We start from the raw sequence: 22747 nt of genomic DNA, 5'->3' as shown, positions 1-22747 counted from the left end.
TATGGAAAAGGTTGTTCTTTAAAGTTGCTAAAAAATATTTAAAAATTGAGTAATGATGGATAGTTGGCACAGACATATTTTGATAAAGGCTCTGTACCATGGGAATTCTTTTTTTATAATGGCATAATTGTTTTTGAAGTTCCCATTTCACTTCAGTTTCCTGTATGCGATAATCGAGGTTTGGTTCCTGATTGAGTCGATTAGTAGAACCTCTCTGGTCTTCTAAATGTCTTTTTCTCTGTTAGGCAATTAATGATATAAACATGTGAAAAGGTTGTGCAGCAGCTGGTTTATTGTTTGTTTGTTTTCACACTACTTTTCTAAAGCGCTATATAAATACAGGCCATTTACCATTTACCATTTTCTTCCGATCAAGTAAGTTTCAAAAACCACTGAAAGATAAAAAATCAGGAAATAGAGCTCAAGATAACAGCATCACAATGCCCGTTTTGGCTGACAACAAGCCACATCTCTAGGTGAACAAAAGGACTAAAAGGAGAAGCAGAAAATTCACCTATTTGAAGGAGCAGGAGCCATGAAATTTTGACATTTTACTGGCTTTTCAGCTATATTTCTATATCCACTTCATCCACTGTTTCAATGTAAAATTATTCTCTTGATAGGACTCTTTGCCTGTCTGATGGTTGGATAAGCTAATAACCTAACAGCCAGTCACAGTAGGGCAAACCTCTGACTTACCTTTTACCCAAACATAAGTAAGGCTGTAGTATAAAGCCTGGCTGTTAATCATCTGCATTTGACTTAATTTATATAAGAGACACACTATAAGGTGAAAAATTTAGTCCAGACAGCACAAAGCAGTATGAAAAATTAACTACTGACTCTATACCAAGTTTGTATTTTGTTTAAAAAAGATCTGTTGTAGCTTTTGGTGCTGCTGTGAAGAAGGTGCAATCTCTGCCCTGACGAAAATAAATGAAACTTGATATGTAAACAAAACAAAACAAAATTCAGAGCCACACAATTTCACATGTACTTTTAACCATATTCGTCATATTTGTTACAAATTAGTCTGTAACTGACCAAAAATAAGCAAAGTGCTGAAGAGTCCCCCTCAGATATTACTGTACAATTGCCATTCAAACAATCGAGAACTTTGCAGGTTCATGCTTACTAAAACTGAGTGAGACAGAACATGAAAGGTTCAAAATTTAATGTAAAAATTATGCATGATTTACCATCATCTTTCACCAATGCCTCATTGCTTAATCTGTATCACATAATTATCGCACATCTGTGAGATCCACATCTCTGCATTTTACAGCTATTTCTGCAAATGTATGACACTCTGTCTACTTGTAATCATTAGTACCATACTCTCCATTTGAACAACTCTTCTGTTATTTAAAGACTGAACATCTCATTCTCAGCCATCATCACAGATAATGGAAGAGCAGCGTGTAGGGACACAGCTGTGAAAGCTCTCCTATTAGTAAACAGCTAGCAGTGATAAACGTTGGTCTTTTTCCCTTTTCACTTTTTTTGATCCATTTTACTTTTTATTTATTTATATTGTTTTTCTGCTTAAGCATCACAGCAGTGCTGAGCAACAAGTGTGGCTTCCAGCTCCAGTACCAGATGATCTTCTGTGTTTGGCTCCTGGCCTTCAGTCCTCAGCTCTGTGAACAGTTGAGACGTTACAACGTAGTGCCTGCCCTGTCCGACATCCTCCAGGAGTCTGTCAAGGAGAAGGTCACCCGAATCATTCTGGCTGCCTTCAGGGTTGGTGGAGAATTTTTCACTCATTGTATGTTTCCCACTGATACAACTGCATCTGCATTTTCTCTGTGCTTTGTCTTTGTCCTCTGTTTTGGGGAAAACCTAGAGCTATCAAGTATGTGGAGTGGCTACAATTAGTTAGAATATATTAAATAACAATGCATCACAGTGAAAGGGTTCTCTTGTGGTGATCACAAACCCAAACAGAAATATAAATCTGCAGCTTTTCCCAATTTTAATGTTTGGTCGATTCTCACCCGTCTCACCCTGTCACCGTGTTACAGCTGACTGCTGTTTGTCAGGAAACAAAACAAAGCACTTTAGCCTACATGATAAACACCAAACAGCAACTAGCTGGAAAGCGTAGTGGAGTGTGTAGCAGCTGAAGACACATATACTTTCCTCAAGTCAGTGGAGACCTAAAACAGAACTAAAAGGCTGGACTACAGGTTCATCAGGTGGCCTGAAACATGACTGTGTAACTGTTGGATGAGTAAATGGAAAAGCGTTTGTTAACACATAGTTCTTACCAGCACTTTAATTCTGATATAGAGCATGCGTTTTCTCAGACTCTGGCACAGCATATTTGCATCTAATTGGATTCTGCTCTTTATCAAAGAAGAGGAAACGAAAATGGCAACTCTAAATTAGAGATGGACCGATCCGATATTACGTATCGGTATCGGTCCGATACTGACCTAAATTACTGGATCGGATATCGGAGAAAAATAAAAAATGTAATCCGATCCATTAAATATCACGAAAGCACCTCACAAAACTTGCAACACACCGTAACTCACCTCAGAACGTTAGCAGTCGGAGCAGTATGCATCACGTGATAGAGCGGCTGTGGCATGCGGGACCTGTGGTGGTCTGGATAGCATGTGGAGCTTCGCTAGCAACCTGGCATTTCATCTCCGACAAAGTTATCCCGAGAGAAGTAAAGCAAGTGTGTAAGTCCATCTCTGAATGTTTGTAAAGCATTCCCACGTTAAGCTTAACAAGCGACTGCCTCTCGCTCTCTGGCTGCTACTTCAATCGTGAAACTGCTTAAATGATCAGCTGATCGGCTTTTCTGTCGCGAGTCCGTCTCTCTTGTTTGTTTTTGGTCCACTTTGCACCAGAAAGAGGAAACCAGCGGCTGAACAACAGCAGCACGTTTAAGCTTGATAAGCTGTTGTTAGAATTTATTTATTATTACTTTCTACTCCAGGATCTTTTTCTATGTAGCTGACGGCTGGTAACTGTGCAGGGGCGGATCTAGCAAAGTTTAGCCAGGGGGGCCGATAGGGCATTAACTGGGAAAAGGGGGCACAAAGACATACTTTTCTTTCTTATTCTCATTTAAAATGTCGAGCTTTTAATAAATAATTATCTGACACCCAAAGTTTTAATTTGATGTAAAATGAATAGAAGTCAATTACTGTATATAGTGACTATTAAGTCTAATATATATACCCTAGTAAGCTATAGTACTTTTTCCTTTGGGAAGGTACCATCTGTGCAGTCTGCAATTTTGTTGAAGAAAGATGTTGAATCTATTTAATATTTCTTGAAAAATAATTGATTTCTGTGCATTTTTTTTTCACACTGCATCAAATTAAGGTTGATTACGTCGATTAAGCATCATGAGGTGGAGCGTGAGGGGTGGTTCCCTATTTTTTATTTATTTATTTTTGTTGTTGCTGGGAGTTGGAACCCTATTAGTTAGGTTGCTTAATATTTACGCTAAGTACTCTTTAAAATACCAGAATAGGGAGGATGGTGTAGGTCTAAGTTTATTCGATTGATCAGTATTGCTGAACTATGAAATTTTTTTTTGTATACAGGTATAACAGAATAGCTTTAGTGTAGTTGTTGTTTTAAACTTGAGTATGAACTTGCAGACTTGCAAAATGCAGCAAGATATTTTAAAAAACAGTTTTGTTGATTAAAAAACACTATATCGGATTCATATCGGTATCGGCAGATATCCAAATTTATGATATCGGTATCGGTATCGGACATAAAAAAGTGGTATCGTGCCATCTCTACTCTAAATCAACAGATGGGGCTGCCTATAAAGAAGCAGGGCCATAAATGATACATAAATGCAATTTATGACTATGCTCCCTTTTCAGCTCCCTGCTGTGATTGTTCAAAACATCTACTAAATATTTAATGTAGTCCTAAGAGCTGTGTTCTGGACTTTGTTGTTTTTTGTTTATGCCAGGTAATGAAATCCCTATAGTGTGCTACTGACAAAACTGAATTAATGGCATAGGCCTCATTTTTTAGCTAATGTTAATGTAATTTTTAACTGCACAGAGTTAATAATTCTGACAGGGTACCAGTGCAAGTCTGGAACATATAGGAAATGCACTCAGTGGAGTAGCTTTCAGGTCTTCATCAAGCTCGCTACTGTTCTTGGGAAAAGTATAGAAATAATTACGTAGTCCTGAATGATTACACATATTATGCAGATGATTTGTTTTTTTTGTAAAAGACAGACAGCATACTAATGACACAGACTGTAAGGATCCTCTGCTTAACACATTAGTATAACTGATAGCCTGCAGTACCTGACCACCCTCAGCACACATCATCTTGAATACTAAACAAAAAATCTTTTCTACTCTGTGAAATGTCTAAAGGGAAATATGGATCTTTAAATAAAACTTTTCAGTGATAACGTTGCTTTCATTTTTTTCAACCCAGACAGCTTCAGTGACCTTGCTCAGAGCACAATGGTGTTATAAATGGCATTGATTACATGATTGAAACATGAGCTCAGAGCTGATTTTAGAACCTAAAGTTGAGGAAGGTATTCACTGATGTCATTGTAATCTGAGTCAGTATTACAATGTTTTTATTGTTTTATTTTTTTTTTTCATTTATGCTGAAAGAAACTTATTTGACACCAAATTTATGTCCTGTTTTATGCGTGCTCTCAATCGCTGCATCTGTTTCTGGTTTTAATTTCAGCCCACAGCTTTTTCATCACACTCCTGCCAGTAGAGATGTCACATGAAGGTTTTGGTAAATGCACCCGTGAAAGATAGGGGCTTTGTTTTCTTCATTGGAACTTCACTACATTACACTTAATTAAAAGCAGTGGTGCATGGATACATCTTTACGTTAAGCGGGTTTTCTTATGAGTGTGTCAACTTGCTGTATGGTGTGTGCGTTTGAGAGCTACAAGACATTGTTTTTCACCAACAAATGGGGTATTTCTTTGTTGACACCCAGGGGTTCTGGGTGTCAACAAGGGGAAGGCTGAGATTATTTTACAAAAATATTCAGCGCTTTTCTGCATGTTGCTATTTGTCCCAAATGTCCTAATTATGCAAATGATTCTGCTCACCACATGGGATGAGGAAAGTGACTTATTATCCAGACCATCTGGAAGTCCTTGAACACATCCTCAAAGGCAGAACTGCTGCGTTTGTGATGTGTTAGCATTAGTTTAACTGTGACTCTAAAACTTTTGTTTTGACTACTCTGTTAAGGCCTAAAAATGTTGAACCTTCTTGTAGCCACAACTCCTTAGGTGGTAACTAGGCTCTAAATATTTGGAGTGACTTGACTGTTTGATCTTTGTGAAGACATTGCAGGTTACTCTTAAAAGACATTTGTGATATATTAGTCACATTTGCTGGTGCCAGAAAAGATGGTGCCAGCAGAACACATGGCAAGGTGTCTGTCAGTTTTTGTTTTGATTAATGTTAGTTCTCTTCCTTTCTATAATATCTCTAAATGTCTTAGTACTACGTGTGTGATCACCAGTTGCCTTTAGAGATCAAAGCATCTTATGGTCTAGTTCTGAAACAAACTGCGCAAGGACAAGCTTTACCACCTTTTGACATACCTGTGCCAACTCCCTAATGCCACACCCTGGAAGAAGCTCCCAAGGAAACAGGGAAAACGGGCTGGTACACTCATCAGAGTCGGGGCTTACCTCTGTGCTTCTCATGCAACTACAGGACCAGTGGAGTACACCTTTAGATGGATCCTGCATGTTGTCCCTGGAGATCCCATAACATTGCATCAGCTTCTTCTGGTTCCCTGTTTTCCTAAGCGGCCTCGGTCCTGTGGATGTAGCATGGCTCTCACAAATCTTTGCAGCCTTGCCTATGCTTGTGCTTCAGATGTCAAAATCTGCACTCTTCAAATAGCTTTATTAAATAATAGATCACCATCAAACAAGACATTTGTATTAAGCAACTTCTTAATGACAAAGTCTCAGCAGCTTGGTTTTCTGTTTTTGACAGAAACTGTGGTGAGTCTGTAGCTTTTTCTGAACTTCTTCCTCCAGACTTCACATTCTTCAGCCTCCCTTGGACCTCGGGTATGGGTGGAGGTATATGTACAGTGTTCAACATCCGTTTTCGTTGCCACCAAACACTCAAACAAACATCAATCATGTCTGCTGTGAGTCTAAACCTCTGGTCAAGGACATTCTAAATGTTCTGGACTCTTTTAACCTGACACAGTGGGTCACTGGCCCCCCTCATAAAAAAGGTCACACACTGGACTTAGTGCTATCACAGAGGTTTGGTGTGTACATGACAGAAATATCTGAATTGTGTCTCTCTGGTCATTTTCCTGCGATATTCACTATAACGTTGCGCTGCTCTTTAGATAAGTCATGCACTCTAGCACATAAAAGACAAGCGCGCAATCATCTAATAGCCCCTCAATCTAGTATCACATTTCTTCATTATAGGATAATAAATTCAGTCTGTGAAAGTGTCGAGGACAATTCTGATAGTTTTAATTCCACCTGCACTGATATCTTGGACTTAGTCGCACCACTCAGGACTAAGCGCTCTAAGCCATTTTCAGAACCCTGTTTGAATGAATATACACACACCCTTAGACATAAATGCAGCCGTGCTGAGAGGAGATGGGAAAACAATAGGTCGTATGTTTCTTTACAGGTATTTAAGGACGGTATCTCTGTTTACCAAGAGTGTTTACAGTAAAGTGTTTACTGTAAACACTCTAAATACTAATTCTATAGTTTTAGTGTCTACTTTTTAATGTTTTTAATCATATTATTAGTCCATGTAATAATTTGGTGCTGTACCTTCACCAAGTATGTATGATGATTTTTAGGCAATTTTGAGCGACACAGTTTCAGCTATTAGGCCCCCTCTCATCACCCACCGCCTCAGACCCCTGTGTGCTCAGCTTTATACAGAGATTAATTAACACTTCTTTTATTACAGGCTGTGTCCCATCATGTTTTAAATGGGCTCTTTTTAAAATCCTCTTCTTAAAAAAAACACATACTGGACCCAGCTGCTCAGGCTAATTACAGGTCCATTTCAAAGCTTCCCTTTCTTTCAAAAGTTTTAGAGAAAGTGGTCTACTCATAGTCTGAAAAGTTTCAGTCTGGTTTTAAGTCACTACATAGCACTGAGACAGCACGTTTAAGGGGTTTTAATTATATTCTTTTAACTCTGGATTCTGGCAGCCCTGCTACCCTGTTGTTGTTGGGCCTTACAGCAGCCTTCGACATGGTTAACCATGATATCCTCCTATCACATTGTAGCCTGAAAGAATCTGTTCTTCAGTGGTTTTGATCTCACTGATCTAGGAGGACCTTTTATGTAACATGGCCCCCTACAGCTTGAACATAGCCCCTCTTTATTATGGTGTACCTCAAGGCCCAATTTTAGATCCAGCCTTGTTTGCACTGTATATGTTGACACTGGGGTCTATTTTTTCACGGTATAGCCTTTCATTTCCGTGTTTTGCAGATGACTTGCAGATCTGTTGCCTTTAAAAGCAGGGATAGACTCATTTCAGCTGTTATTGTGTTGCCTTTTGAGATGTTAAACAGTGGATGTCCTTAAATTTTTTAAACCTAAATGAATGTTTGGCAACTCTGTTACTTTATCCACTCATTGTAAGACAAATGTTAAACCCATGCCGTGTACCTTGATGGTTCGTTTAAATTGTGTAGGCAGGTGAGTGCACCAATATAGCTTTTTCCATCTGAGACAGCTAGCCAAGGTAACACCTTCCAGCTAATGCCTTTGAACACATTATTCATCTCTTCATTACTTGCAGATTGGACGTCTACAACTCTCTTTATTTCAGTTTGTACCAGTCGCCTCCAGCTCATCTGCCTCTTTACACTGGCTTCCTGTTACTTATATGATCTGATTTAAAATTTTACCTTTTGTTTTTAAATCATTAAATGGGCGAGTCTATTCTTACCCATCTTAGCTCCTATCTATTCATGCTCCAGAAAGAACCATGAGGTCTAGTTCAAAACTAATGTTATCATTCCAAGGCTTAAACTTAAGTCTCGCAGTGACAGTGCCTTCTCTGTGGCAGGTCCCACACTCTGGAATAGTCTGCTGCTATATATTAAAGCTGCACAAATGCTGGAACTTTTTTAATAGTGAAGACACTAGACACTTGTTTTAACAGCCTCAGTCATTGTTGTTCTTAGTTTTTTTGTTTTTGTTTTTTTCTTATTGTATTGTTCTTTCTTCTTCATATTTTTATTTTTATTGTCATTGTTGTGCATTTTCCTTGTTTAGTTGCTTTTTAGTTTGTAAAGCACTTCGGAAGCTGTTGGAAATATTCGATATAAATACATTTGACTTTGACCTTGACCTAGTCATAGCTTTTCCCTAAGTGTTAGCTGTAGGGGCCAATCAAGGTATGGAGTGATTTCTTCTATCTCAGTCCCAGTGCAGAAGCCACTTCTCTTTTGAGTCACTCCAAGTGTTGCCACCACAATTTTCTCTCCATTAAAGCCTGAGGCCAGGCTCCGAGAACTTTGTCCGCAGATTTTACGTCAGAAATAGCTTTTATAATACTTGAACATTGTGTTCTTGTTGCTGGGCAACTCTACTTTTCTTTCTCTTCACACTCACTCACAACACCTGAATTTGAATCCTAGTTAAGGATGGGTATTATGAAAACCATTAGCTCCATTGGACAGATTTTATACCTTTTAATAAAGTTGTTTAACATCAGGAGTTGACAATGTTACGATACTACAATGAGAAATACATGAAAATATAGAAAACAAATCAACTGCAAAATGGACCTGAATAAAATGACCAAACACGCACAACCGATTTCTCAAATATCAGTCTAGTCATCACAGTGATTCAGTCATAAAATCATGATGAACACATAAATAAATGCATAATGATGCTGCAGAGGTCTCCTGCTCATTGATTTCTGTATTGTGATTTAAAACAAAGGAATATTACAGCAACACAGTATAGATCGTATAGCAACATTTCTGACAGTAACAGTGTATATTTATAAATAAATTCTCATCTTTCATAATTTGTTACAGGCAAAAACAAAAAAGGTGCAACAGGCAGATGTTTGAGGTTTAGCTCAATAAATTACTTAAACAGTTCATCATGAATGTTGAGTTTTTTTTTTTTTCATTGACTAATAGTTAAGTATGATTTATTAGCCTGTTCGTTCATTGAGTCATTTCTGCTTTCTGATTCAGACCTCAGCTAAGTTTCTCATCAATTAGCGAATTAATAATGATCTTTTCTTTGACAGAATCTCCTGGAGAAATCGGTGGAGAGGGAGACTCGTCAGGAGTATGCACTAGCTATGATTCAGTGCAAGGTGCTGAAGCAGCTCGAGAACCTTGAGCAGCAGAAATATGATGATGAGGACATCACTGAGGACATTAAGTTCCTGCTTGAAAGGCTCGGAGAGAGTGTGCAGGATCTCAGGTACCTAATTAAGATTATTTATGAATAACATGTATTCATAGTTAGTTTACTAAACCATTATTTCTTTAAAAAATGGAGCTTGAATAAAAAGTCAAGTGTCTTTGTGCAATCCTTTTCATACAGCTACCATTAACATGTCCATATGATATTTCTGTACTTTAACTGTGCAGCGCAAATCATTCTTCTTCACATCATCAGTTAAAGTAGTTTTTGTTTTTGTCTGAGGTAATGATGTTTATTTTTGATCAACAGCTCATTTGATGAGTACAGCTCTGAACTCAAGTCTGGCCGCTTGGAGTGGAGTCCTGTACACAAGTCAGAGAAGTTCTGGCGTGAGAACGCTGTCCGCCTGAACGAGAAGAACTATGAGCTCCTCAAGTAAGCTGAAGCATCTGCTGTCATGAGATTACTCATTTTCTCCATTGCCTTTTAAAACATGATTTATTATTACCTTGACACTTCAGTAAGAGCAGAAGGACAAAGCTTCTCAAAGTGCACCTTGTTCCGATATTGAAGGGCACAAAGACTGTGATTTGTCACTTCTTATCTACTTTCGCCACAAGAGGATGTATATGTATACACATATATACACACATATACACACACACACACACACACACACACACACACACACACACACACACATATATATATATATATATATATATATATATATATATATATATATATATATATATATATATATATATATATATATATACACATACACATACACACATATACAACACTTGGACAGCATGCAGCCTTTCATGGCGTGACTAGATGCTGCTATGGAAAAATCCAGTTTTATACTTGACTCACAATCAGTTCTTTCGAGATACCTTCCCAATGCCTTACTTTTATCAGCTATGAGTTACACTCCCAACATCATGTGTCTGTGTTTCTGATCTAAGGACTCAGATCGCCAGAGATAAAACATCCGTTGGTGTGTGTGTGTTCTTCATTATTCGGGTCACACACTGTTGTGCTATTGACATTCTGTAAAAATCCTCATTGTCTCATCGCTGTCCCCTCTCTGTAATCAGCTCAGCCATCACCTCGGCTTAAATTAGCCTTCTGTTTTTTTAGTATTTACCCTTAAATCTCACGAAGGCTTTATTCCATGTTGAAGAAGCCACTTTTTCACTGCATGCCTTACATCTAATATCCTTGGCTTCAGAGTTTAGTGTTTGGGATTTCCAGTTTTAAAGTAGCACTAACCTTGGCTTAGTGAGAATAAGAGCGTTTCTACTTAGAAAACTGCTTTAAAGAAAGTAATCTCAGCTCTTATATTTTTCTTGAAGCTTTCTCAGAAAAATCTTTGCCTAGAAGCGTCTTTAAAGATATGTGATTGAGATCAGTAAGAATTAAGTGATTGAATCTTTTTTATGCAAACAGACCTCTGCATTTTAATGTTTTATTTTCACTGTGTTTCTTTGAAAGGATTTTGACGAGGCTGTTGGAAGTGTCCGATGATCCTCAGGTTATAGCAGTGGCAGCTCATGACATTGGAGAGTATGTGCGGCATTATCCACGTGGTAAAAGGTGAGATGTTAAGCATAAATACTATTAGATAATCACTAAAATCTATTAAAGATTTTTTTTGAAGATCACCTCCCACACACCCTGCCTCAAATGACAGCCCATCGTTGTAACGGAGTTGTTTTATGCTGGCTTTGCCTAGCACAGTTTGCCCTTGACACCAGATTTTTGGCAGTGGTAATCATTTAAGGCTTTGTGTGTTTCTTGTTTTATACAGTCACATCTAATCTGACTGCTCCATGCAGATTGTGCCAGTCGGGTGTTACGTAGTAATGTTCTGTTCATCTGTTTGTTGTTTAATGGTCACTGGCAAACATCTCATTACTGCCATCTCACCTGCCAGTAATATTATTTAACATACTTCAGTGATACTTAAATAGTCTTTTTTTTTTTTTAATAAATCAAATCTACTCAAACTTAAAGGTACCCAAAATGTGTCAATTGTGACTAACAATTTATGCCAAACCAAAGTAAGTTTGGAGAGATTGAGGTAAGTGCTGGAGGAAGGAAGCAAAGTGAGCAGAGGCAAGAAAGAATATGTTTGTGGATGAGAGGGAGAAACAGGTGAAACAGTAAGGATAGCAAATATTAGTTATATGAGTTCAAATAGAGACAAGTCTGGCTGGACTTGACGAGGTTCAGTCACTATCTTTCCTGGCACAAACACAGTGTGAGGCATGATTTGTGAAAAAAGAGTGAAAGGGAAAGTTTACAATATGTTATTGTCACCTGCTACTATGGTTTGGAGACTAGGGCACTGACAAAAAGACAGGAGGCTGAGCTTGAGGTGGCAGATGTTTGGATTGTCATTGGGAATGAGCAGAATGTCAGGATTAGATGTGAGTATATCAGAGGGAGAGCTCAGGGTGGGTAGTTTGGTGGAGATCCCGAACAGAACTCAGACAGTTGGTTTAATGTGGAGCAGCAGAAGCTCTACCTGACTAGCAGAACTCCTCATTTAATCACAAGTCAGCACAGGCCTAAACAACCAAAATAGTTTATTTACCCAATTTATGTGCCTTGTTGAATTTAAGTGCCATTTGAGAGGATGATTCAGTGGGGGAATTTGATCCAGGGTCTTCAGTATGAACCCAGTGATCCTCTAACAAAGTGAACTTCAGGGTCAGTGCTGTGAAGACAAACTGGCAGTTCAGTAATATATATACACTGCAATTCATTCAGAATATCATGCACCTGGATGGAATAAGTTCACCCAATGGAAATGCGTAATAGTATCAGTGCTAGCACCTACTTTTTCTTTGATCAAACCTTTTGCGTTAATATTACAAGCATTACATCTGGTTTCCTTTTCACTGTGTTTTATCCTTTCACAAAGGCCAGTGACCCTGTATTAGATACACAGAAAATTTCACCAAGGCTGGATTAGATTACATGATGGCTCACTGAATGACCTAAAATACGAAAATAGTACCTGTTTACTGTGTATAAAACCTCTGTCCCATTATTCCCTATAACACTCCCATTTCAGAGTAATTGAGCAGCTCGGTGGAAAACAGCTTGTGATGAATCATATGCACCATGAGGACCAGCTAGTCCGGTACAACGCCCTGTTGGCTGTGCAGAAGCTGATGGTCCACAACTGGTATGAGCACTTTTTATAGCTTCTGTTTGATGTGACTCACTCACATGAACTTAACCTTAAAGCATTAGCTGAACTTTCCTGACATGAAAAAAAACCAATCAGCTACAGCTACACGCTAGTGATTAAAGACCATGCACACCCTCATGCATATTATGATTTACTCTGGCTGATTAGACATCCGCTAAGGTTAACGTGAGCGGAGATTGGTTGGAAATGACACAAGGTCAGTGAACAGTCATACTGATGAGAATGCTGAAGATGCAAAAATGATCAGAAAGAGGCAAATTAGTTGTTGACCTAAAACAATCTAAAAAAGTTAGTCATGTAAGACTATATTGGATGGTCAATGAAAATTTCATTTTTGAGCATTTAGTCATCATAGCTAGGGAGATTGATATGTTTCGCTTATTTAAACTTTATTTAAACCCATAATTAAAATAATGTAGATGTAAAGCCAATAATGGAAAATGTGAGTTAGCACAAGTGTGATGTATACACTGAAAATCACATTTTTACACATTGTATCTGTGTCCTGCATGCAGCATCTTGAATAAAAATGTTTAAATATGGTTAGATTTTGTAACTTTCATTTAAGGAGGAAGAGGCCATGCAATCTCTCAAATTTGCCTCAGACATATGAGAGAAAAAAAGCACTTTTATATCCTAAAACGTGACTGGAGAGGCGTTTTTAGGATTCTGCCTTTGTGCGTTTGATGTGCTGTTGGCTAATCAGGCTAATGCAGGGTGAGAGCCGGTTGTCTGAATTTTTGTTTACATTTACTTGAATTATGGTCGGAACATGTCCTCACTGGCCTGAAAGCAAGTGTAATGAGGCAAAATAACTGTGTGGACAGCAGGGCTGCGCTGGGGTCAGATCAAGATGTGCATGACTTAGGTTCAAAATATTGACAGACTAGGATGTTCCACAAAATGTCAAATGTGCTGGGCTGTATGTTTCTCATGTCACGAATTTACCCAGAGTGAACTTTACATAGATAGTGTCTTTCCTCTGCTTCTCAGTCTTACAGAAAATAACTTGAATGATCTTATTTGCCAAAAGTAGATTGATTTAGATGATTGTTCACACTATTTTGCAACTTGTGGCTGGCATAAATGTGTTCAAGTAAATTTCAGCTGGTAATTACAGCATCAAGAAAGATCAGTTAGAAAATGCTACAGTGGTGCTATGGCACCTTAATTTAGTGTATCATGTACATATCTATCATTCATATTCTTAACCTGCAGACTGAGATTGCAGCAACCTTTTAGGGGGATCACAACCCCACTTGTGCATCATGGATTGAATACACTTGTGTCTGATACAGACTGTAAGATGATAACACCCACTGAATTGTTGGCTACAGCATTTTGCTGCAATTACTCTGCTCTTTTCTTCCATATCTCATTATCAGTTGCACAGTTATAATTACCACTAACAGCTGGATTAAAATATTATGCAAACAAGCTTCTGCTGCTTCTCTGTTGAAATTCCAAATATTTTGTTTGACACTTCCATCTGCTGGGGTTCATGCCCACCTTTGGAGTTCTCACACTTTGTGATGCATATTTATCTTCATAGCCAAAATTTGCAAACTGTATGGCTAACTTTTGTCTTTTTTTTATTTTTTTTATTCTTAGGCTCTTTAGACCCATTGCAAGCACCATTATAAACTCGTCATGCTTGATTTTACTTAGGTTAAGTCACCACTAGCAACATTTTCCGGACATCCACTTCACCTCCCCGTCTTTGTGTGTGTCTTCTGTGTACTGGATTTCTTGGAAACAATAAAAATGAAAGCCAACTAGCATTAAGTGGGAATATGTTTGTTTTTGCTGCCACTATCTAAAACACACACTTTCAGTTTCCTGAGCAACTCTGGATGGAGGTATTATGATTAATATTACAGTGATGTTCCAAGTGGGCAATGTGATCAGTCATGCGTGGACAGAAGTTTATTTGTTTGAAATACCACTAAGAGTTACAGAAAGGGAGGAAGAACATTGGGTTCAGTGACTTGAAATTTCCAGAAAGCTCAAAGATCATTTACAGTCAGTGATGGGAATAACGGCGTTGCAAGTAACGGCGTTGCAAGTAACGGCATTACAAGTAACGCCGTTACTAACGCCGTTACTTTTTTCAGTAACGAGTAATCTAACTAATTACTATTCCTATCGTTACAACGCCGTTACAGTTACTAACAAGAAAATGCGGTCCGTTACTATTTTTCAACAAACAGACGGTTGAAGCTGTGTTCAGCTTACGGCATCTTATATCAGTTGCACGGAAGTATCTGCCTACGTTAGTAATCTGGACGCTACAGCTTTAAGCAGCTGCGCGCGCTCCCGCGGACAATAATCACGATCACTGTCTAGCACGACACCTGGAGCTAAGAGGGCAAAACGATTGCATGAGTCCTGCTGTTTGACTGAGGAAGAATAAAGTATTCGTGGTAAGCCAATCACATGACCACTTAAAGACAAAGTAACAAGGTGATAGATACCAGTTTTTAAATTGTGTTGATAGGCCAATATATATACGCGGCGTTTTTTCCTCAATAGTTTCGTCACGTAAGGACAGCGCTAGCAAGCACTCTCTGCTTATGACCCCCCCAAGGGGAAGTTTTAGGAGTGTGAGAGAGGGAGAGCGAGAGAGAGAGAAAGACAGCAGAAAAGGAGAGAGAGCGAGTTTTGAGATGTGAGAGATTTGTGACGTTTAGCTTGTTTGGAGTGTGTAGCTAATGTGTTGTCTTGTGTAGTCAGTGTGTAGTGTTGTGGATAGTTTTGTGTTGTGTGTCAGAACAATGAGGTGACTGCTGTCTCCAGGTAGAAACAGGAGTGATACTCCTGCTGCTGTCACACCTGCAGGTATCAGGCTGTGATGTTCTCCTTCATAGTGGACAGAAAAAAATTTTTTGTGGCACAAATAATTTGTGTGGCATCTTATTGAATGCAGAACAGCTGATTGTTCTGTAAATAGTTTGAAATGGTTATTTAAAAAATCAAGATAAAAGGTAAATGGATGCAAATAACTTTGTTTGCAAAACTTGTACATAGGATTTTAAAATTGACAATTTATATTTGCATTTAAAGTTATGAAATATGATTCGTTAAACATGTTTGTGGTTGTTACAGTAAAAAATATAACTTTTTCTACTCTGATTTTATGTTTTTTGTCTGATTTTAGATCAATTGTGTTAATACAGTATGTAAAAATGAAAACATAACTGTAAATTCAGACATGTGAGGTTGGGCTGAAAAGGATGATACCAAACAAGGCAAAGTAAATAGTTTTTAAAGGTGAAATGTGGAGGGAAAATCAAAAGTAGTTAAAAATGGCCAATTATACCCTGGACCCCAGAGGGTTAAACTTTTTTCTTTTCTTTTTTTTAAAGTAACGCAATAGTTACTTTTCAAGTAATTAATTACTTTTAGACTATTGTAACTCAGTTACTAACTCAGTTACTTTTTTGAAGAAGTAACTAATAACTATAATTAATTACTTTTTCAAAGTAACTTGCCCAACACTGTTTACACTACTGTGGAAACGTGTTGAGACGCTCCTCATTTCTTTATATTTTGGTAGGAAAATATGTAACAGGTACAGCAACTATAAATGGAATTTCAAAATATATGGCAAAAATAAAGTTTGTACAATTCTAACGAGCTTGAAAGTCAATATTTGGTGCGACCACGTTTTTCTTTTACAAAGCCGGAACGTCTTCAGGAATAATTCTCCTGGCTTCTTGCAGGACATTCAGATCTGTTCTTTGGATGCTGGTTTCCTTTTTGTTCCGTTCTCTTTTACGATTGTCCTGCAAAGCTTTAGTACTACTGATGTCTGGGCTCTGGGGAGGCCAATCCATGACTGATAGTATGCACTTATTTATCCAGGTATTCTTTTACTGCCTTGGCAGTGTCTTTAGGATCACTATCAGGCTGAAAAATAGCGTTGCCAATCAGAAGCTTTTCTGATGGTATTGCATGGTGGATCAAAATCTGAAGGTTCCAATTTGTGTTAATAATTCCATCAATTTTGACAAGATCACCAACAAAACTCACTGACATGTAGCCCAAAGCTTTTAGAGAGTGTCCACTGTGTTTTACAGATGGCTTTAGACGCTCACTGTTGTAACTCTCTCCTGACATCCTCTGTAATTATCTGTACTGATGAAAAATTGAACCAATAATGTCAAATCTGGCATCATCACTCTATAAGACCTGTTGCCGGTGATTATCACTCCAATTCTTGTATAATTTGGCATACCTCAGCCTTATCTCCCCGTTTCCCTTCCTTAAAAATGGTTTGTTGACAGCCACACTTTCACTGAGACCATTTCTGATGAGACTTTTGCAAACAGTACACAATTCAGCTGAAAGGTCAAATGCATCTCTCAGGTCTTCTATCAGGTCTTTGATGGATTTTTCTTTCTTTCTTAGGGGCAGGACTTTCAGATACTGTTCATATCCTGCACATAGTTTTTTTTAATGCCTGCTATTTCTTCTGTTCTCCTCTACTTTCCAGTTTTCTTGTTTCTTTTTGAGGACACACTGAACACCATGCTAAAATGTGCCATGCTTTGAGTAACTCTTTGAAAACCACCTTGTTGGTACAAAAATACTTTTTTATGCCTGTAAAATTGTTGTATCTTTGGTATTTTCATTCAACTAAAGAAAACTTTCTTATGCTTTAATTATTCAAAAGTCAGTGCTAAGTTGTTCAACAAGCAAGAAACAAATAAGACAAACTAAAATCAACAAAAAATATTTTTTTCTGAATATGATCAAGTACAAGGATTAAGCATGAAAATGTATGAAAAATGCATGAATGTGTGGCTACGTAGAAGCAAAATATAAATGAAATGAAGTAGAACGTAGAATCGTATATAAGCATCACCTCTGCATTTACTGCATGCCATAAATTAGCTTCCGTATCTTGTTTGAGATTCTCCTGTTTTTACGTGGGGAATAAAAATGAAAGAGTCAGAGTGAAGTTAAAGAATGTTAAGTTCAAATGAAGGTGGAAGAATTGAGTATTAAAACAGGAGGAGAAAAAACCTGAAGGCTGCATACGAATGTTTTACTTCGAAAAATGAAAAGCAGGGATTACAACTGTGTATGAAGTCTGGTTTAAAATGGATGCAAAACTTCTGCACACGCCTGAATACAAGACTAAGTAAATTAAATTTTATATGGAAATTGACATTTTGTTTGACAGCTTTTTTTTTTTATTCTTCCCTTGTAGCTTTTGAAAGCAGCAGCTCATAATTTTAATGCCCAGCACATAAATCACATTTAAAGACATTCACCTGTCCTCATTTATGCAGGTAGTTCTTATAAGACACCCTCCATCCACACCTACCTCTTGTGTAGGGCATGTTGAGCAACGTTGGTGGTTTTTTTGTAAAATAAAACATAATAATTAAAGAAAGGAATGTTGCTCATGCCATATTTCTCCATTAAGATGAACACTTTGTTACTAGTTTCAGTCCTCATAACACGACCTCCTAATGTGAGGGGGTGAGCTATTTCTCAAGGTTTTTTCGTCATACTGAAGAATCTGCTGCCTACACTCATTGCCTGCGTGAAAACAGAGGTGTGTGAATGAGATGAGAACTTTTTTTTTTCTTTTTTTTTTTTTAATTACAATGAAGAGTTTTTCAAAGCCGCTTCCCTTACCCGCTGTCACCTTGAGTGGGTTGACTTGTCGTTTCTAATATAACATTTTCTTGTTCCTACCTTTCTGAGGCCCCTGATGTCATGACAACAGCATGCTTGAATGTGCGCAAACTGTTATCTGGTCATTGTTTTTGACGTGTTTCTAAATCTCCAGCAAGCTTTGACTGAATGGTGTTTTTGCCAATAAGCTCCATAACTCCACGGTTGTCGTTTAAGCCTTAAGCTATCGCTGGTCCAGCCACCTTTATGCTGTGCTTGCCTCAGTTACAGTCAGTCCTCTCTACTGACATTTGACATGTTCATGATATAGTATTGGTTTGCCTTTCATACAGTAGCCTGGCTTTTTTTGCCAAACAAACTCAAATCTGTGCTCCGAGTCACTGTGAACTGTCTCCTTTTTTAAATTTGATTGATGATTTCCCATATTCTTGTTTGTATTCTAACATTATTATAGATTCAGGTGTTTCTGTCAAATACTGTAACAAATACAGACACGCTACCTTTACTGAATGTACACAGATGGTGTTTACATGTATAGTCACTCCCCAAAGGCCGCTCGGAGCAAAGAGAGATGCTGTTTGTTTTATAATGCAGTGCAAATTTAAAACAATACTACAAAAGAATCAGCTTATGTTGAATAAGTCTTAGCACCAGTGTTTACTTTCCTGAAAACCACAATGCTGTATTTAGTCCTAGGGTTATTACTCAAAAAAGTAATGTATTACACATTATTCTGTATTTTTCTTTAAAGTAATTCAGTACATTTCCTGCTGGAGAAAGTCATTACACACGTTACACACATACTCGTTACACACATGCAATCTTTTTTTACATATGAAAACCAGCACAAAGAGACTTCAGAGTGATCGCCATAGCGATTCTACTATAGAAGTATGAACAGGTAGAAACGTAGGCTGCAAGTCTGACTGCCCGTCAGTTTGTTACCCATTAAAGATCAGGACCTGGCTGCTGTGCTGGGGTCAGCATTCACTCAGATTGTTACTGGTTTTGTCCACTTTAGCATCACGTTCTCTTCCTTTTGTGCTATAAAAGTATGTCCATATCTACACTCCTAAAAAGTCGTAGATCTCTTTTTGATCTACAACTTTGACTTGAGCTGATTGTTGTGCAAGTGCACAGGAAGAAAAAACATGTATGTTTGTTTGTTTGAATTTTTTCGGCAGTGAAAAGATTACTGAAGAACTTTTGTAACAAAAGTAACAAAATAATTGTAACTGTAATATAATTACTGTGGCGTGTTACATTACTGCAGTAATGAAAATTGTAACACAGCTGCACGGTGGGTGCAGGATTTTTGTAAACAGTCGAACAAGCTGCCGTTCTTGTGAAACGGTCGTGTAGCAGAAACTGTGTGAAAAGAAAATCTATTTTTGATCAGCTGTATGTGTCTTTCACCTCAGCACCACGGGCAAGCACTTACTGCCATTTCATTTGTCATTTCTTAAGTAGAGGCATGGCACGTGTGGTTGTATAGCCAATTTTAAAAGCAAAAATATAAAAAATAAAATAAAAGGAGAGACAAGTTTAAACAAGAATTTATAGAATAAACAAAAGGTGGCACATTAGATTTATTGTAGTTCACTTTGGACAGCTGTCTGCAAAATGAAATATTAGATAACATCTTGACAGTAAAAACTAACTTTGAGTGTCCGCTGATTTTACTGTGGCTAATACTTCTTAATATCATGCAGTGTTTCATGTCCAAGACTCATTTCACTGTGTCTTACAACAGAGACATATGAAAAGGTGCCTTGGCTGCGGGACACTAACTTCATCAGTCATCCTACCAATTATTGCTATTTGCCTTTTTTTTTGTAATCTCACTGGCAGTGCTCTAAATCAGCGTACTGTAACTGATTTTTGAGAATGGGCTGAAGGTTATCTCTGACAGCTCCAGCAGTTGGTGTGCCGTGCTTTGACCCTGCATGAATTAGAGAAAATCCAAAATAAAGTCAAGCTCATGCACCCAGGTCTGTTTTTTAAAGTCATCCATGTCACCCATGATGAGTGTATGTGAAGTTCTGTACAAGCCTGTGGATGGGGGTTAGAGGAGGGTTAGCTAAAGATCAAAGGCTTAAAAGCTCTTATATGTCTTGGATATATTTGAGTTGATCTATAGCAGCTTGTGGTTTTACCAGCCTGGTTGTTTGGTCAATATTTAACAAAGAGGTATTTGGTATTTTCAGTAAGAGAGGTATGAGACGAACACATGAAAGTACTGTGCTGTTGTTTGGAAAAAGCTTTTTGCTGCTTCTGCGTTGGATGCATATTGTACTGTTTTATCTCACTGCTGTGATTCATTCTCATAATAGGGCAAATAAAAAAAAAAAAAATAACCTCCTTCAAAAATAGAAGTGTACAGTGGTTTCATAAAGACATCCTTATGGCGCTGTTGCTTTGTAGAAAAGGAGAATAGTGATGAGTCTAAGCGTGCATATTTTTAAGGAGAAAATATTCTCTGTCGTTATGAGTATTCACCATTCCCATTTTTAGACTATTGAGAGGCATTTGATATTTCTGCTGCTGATAATTTGAGTGTCATGAAGCATATCTAAAAATGTTACTGCCAAGAAGAAACATGAAGCCGAACTGTGACCTTTCAAAGTAATATATAATGGGTCTATATTTCAGCATTACATCATGTCAGGGTCAGGATACCTGGGAGAAGCTCATATTGTTAAAATGAGAAGCTTCATTAAAAACCTGTTTTCACATTAAAGGATATAAAAGATCCAGAATCCACCCAATCAGAGAATAGATTGAAGTGAAAACATTCAGGCAGGTGGTGATCGGGGTGGATATTATCCTCCATTTATCAGAACTTCAAATGCTTACCGGTTATGTTTTGATTTAAGGAAAAATATGTACTGTTATTGAAAAACATGAAGTGTTTTTTTCTTGAAGTATTTAAAATTGAAGTATTCTTGATTTTCTCGTCTTACTGTCACCAAACAAATAAGGAAAATATACAATAAGCATGCCTTCCAAAATATTTCTTTGTTCCTTGTAACAGGAGGTATGGCCTTATTTGACAGCATGTTTAGTGTTTCTTGCTTTTTCAGTCTGTAAAAACAAACAAACAAACTGTTTCTCTTTCACAGGGAGTACCTTGGAAGACAACTGCAGTCCACTGATCAGCAGCAGGCTCCAGCGGTGGCTGCTCGAAGCTGAACACTGAATGGTCATGTGTGTTTGTGTCTCATTTTGTGGACGAGTGTGAACTGTACGCAGATTGGCAATTGTAATGATCAGCTCTTTGTTTTTGTGTAATGACTTGAAAAATCAAACGGTGCGATTTCCGCTTCTACACGCACCCCAAATGATCCTCGATGTTCCTCGATTTCCTTGATGTTCTGTCGTGCTTCGTGTTGTGACTCCAAGATAAGTAATGCTTGATTAAAGCCGCACTTTGTGTGTCTGTGATGATGTACAAAACTGCAAGTTATTTAAGTCTTAAGTCTGTAAAACATATGAATACCAATAAAAATACTTATCTGTGACATTCCTGTCCTGCACATCCTTTTACTGAGAGGTTGATGAGAAACGAAAGCTGAATAACAAAGAGATTTTCAGACGTGACAGCATTATTGAGCTTTCTTATCAGCCCATATGCAATTGGCTCCCCAGCAGTGGCAGCAGGGTGGCTAATGAAATATTTATTTATTTATTTGAGGTCATCTTCACTAGCTCCTGCCTTTGAAGGGAAACAGATGTGTTAGGAAGTTAAAGTGGCTTGTGGAATTAATTGTAATAATTAGAGTGCTCTTTAGTGAAAACACTCACCGGCCACTTTATTAGATACAACAACTCATTGTATCTGATTAGCCAACTGCATGGGAGCTGTCAGTGCATTCAGGCACGTAGACGTGATCAAGACGGTACTGATGGTTGTTGATCAAAGACAGGAAATACGGAAGTATTTCACAAACTACTGATGTGGGATTTTTCACACAACTATCTGTATGATTTACAGCGAATGGTTCAAAGAGCAAAATATCCAGTGAGCGGTGGTTATGTGGTGAAAATGAATTGATGATGTCAGAGGAAATACACACTTGTTACAAGTAAGGTATGTAGAAAGGCATCACTAAACATTAAAAATGTCCAACTTTAATGGGCTTCAGTAACAGAAGACCACACTGAGAGCTCCTCCCAGTCAAGGAACAGGAAACTTAGACTACAATTCACATGGGCTTACCAAGACTGGAAAAACATTGCCTGGTGTGAAACTGAGTCAGTTTCTGCTGTGATCAGTATCCCAGTATGGACCACAGTCTCTGAGAGATGTTAAGGAATGAATGCAAAATAAATTTTTAAAAAACTGTTTATTAAAAAAAACAGTCCATCATAGTACAAGCAAGGTGTACCTTATAAAGCGGCCATCAAGTGTGAGCGTATTTCTAACTCATCCTCACAAGAATTAAAAGAAATAAAATAAATCTTTGTGCCATGTTTA

At 37.8% G+C, this 22747-nt stretch overlaps 1 protein-coding gene across 2 annotated transcripts in view; it reads left to right on the top strand.

Moving 5' to 3' along the window:
* Window positions 1–21791, top strand: part of atp6v1h (ATPase H+ transporting V1 subunit H) — a 37195-nt gene extending 15404 nt beyond the window's left edge. For both annotated transcript variants that reach the window (XM_026149489.1, XM_026149490.1), the window contains 6 exons: window positions 1551–1743; window positions 9271–9449; window positions 9702–9827; window positions 10893–10994; window positions 12481–12594; window positions 21393–21791. In XM_026149489.1, the coding sequence (XP_026005274.1) occupies window positions 1551–1743; window positions 9271–9449; window positions 9702–9827; window positions 10893–10994; window positions 12481–12594; window positions 21393–21462 (784 nt within the window). In that variant the 3' untranslated portion in view covers window positions 21463–21791. The remainder of the gene's footprint in view (window positions 1–1550; window positions 1744–9270; window positions 9450–9701; window positions 9828–10892; window positions 10995–12480; window positions 12595–21392) is intronic.
* The last annotated feature ends 956 nt before the right edge of the window (window positions 21792–22747 follow it).

This window comes from Astatotilapia calliptera, chromosome 18 (assembly GCF_900246225.1).
Source record: "Astatotilapia calliptera chromosome 18, fAstCal1.2, whole genome shotgun sequence".
In the NCBI taxonomy this organism is placed as follows: Eukaryota; Metazoa; Chordata; class Actinopteri; order Cichliformes; family Cichlidae; genus Astatotilapia; species Astatotilapia calliptera.
The sequence above is the reverse complement of the archived record's forward strand: the minus strand, read 5'-3'. Positions and strand labels throughout refer to the sequence as shown.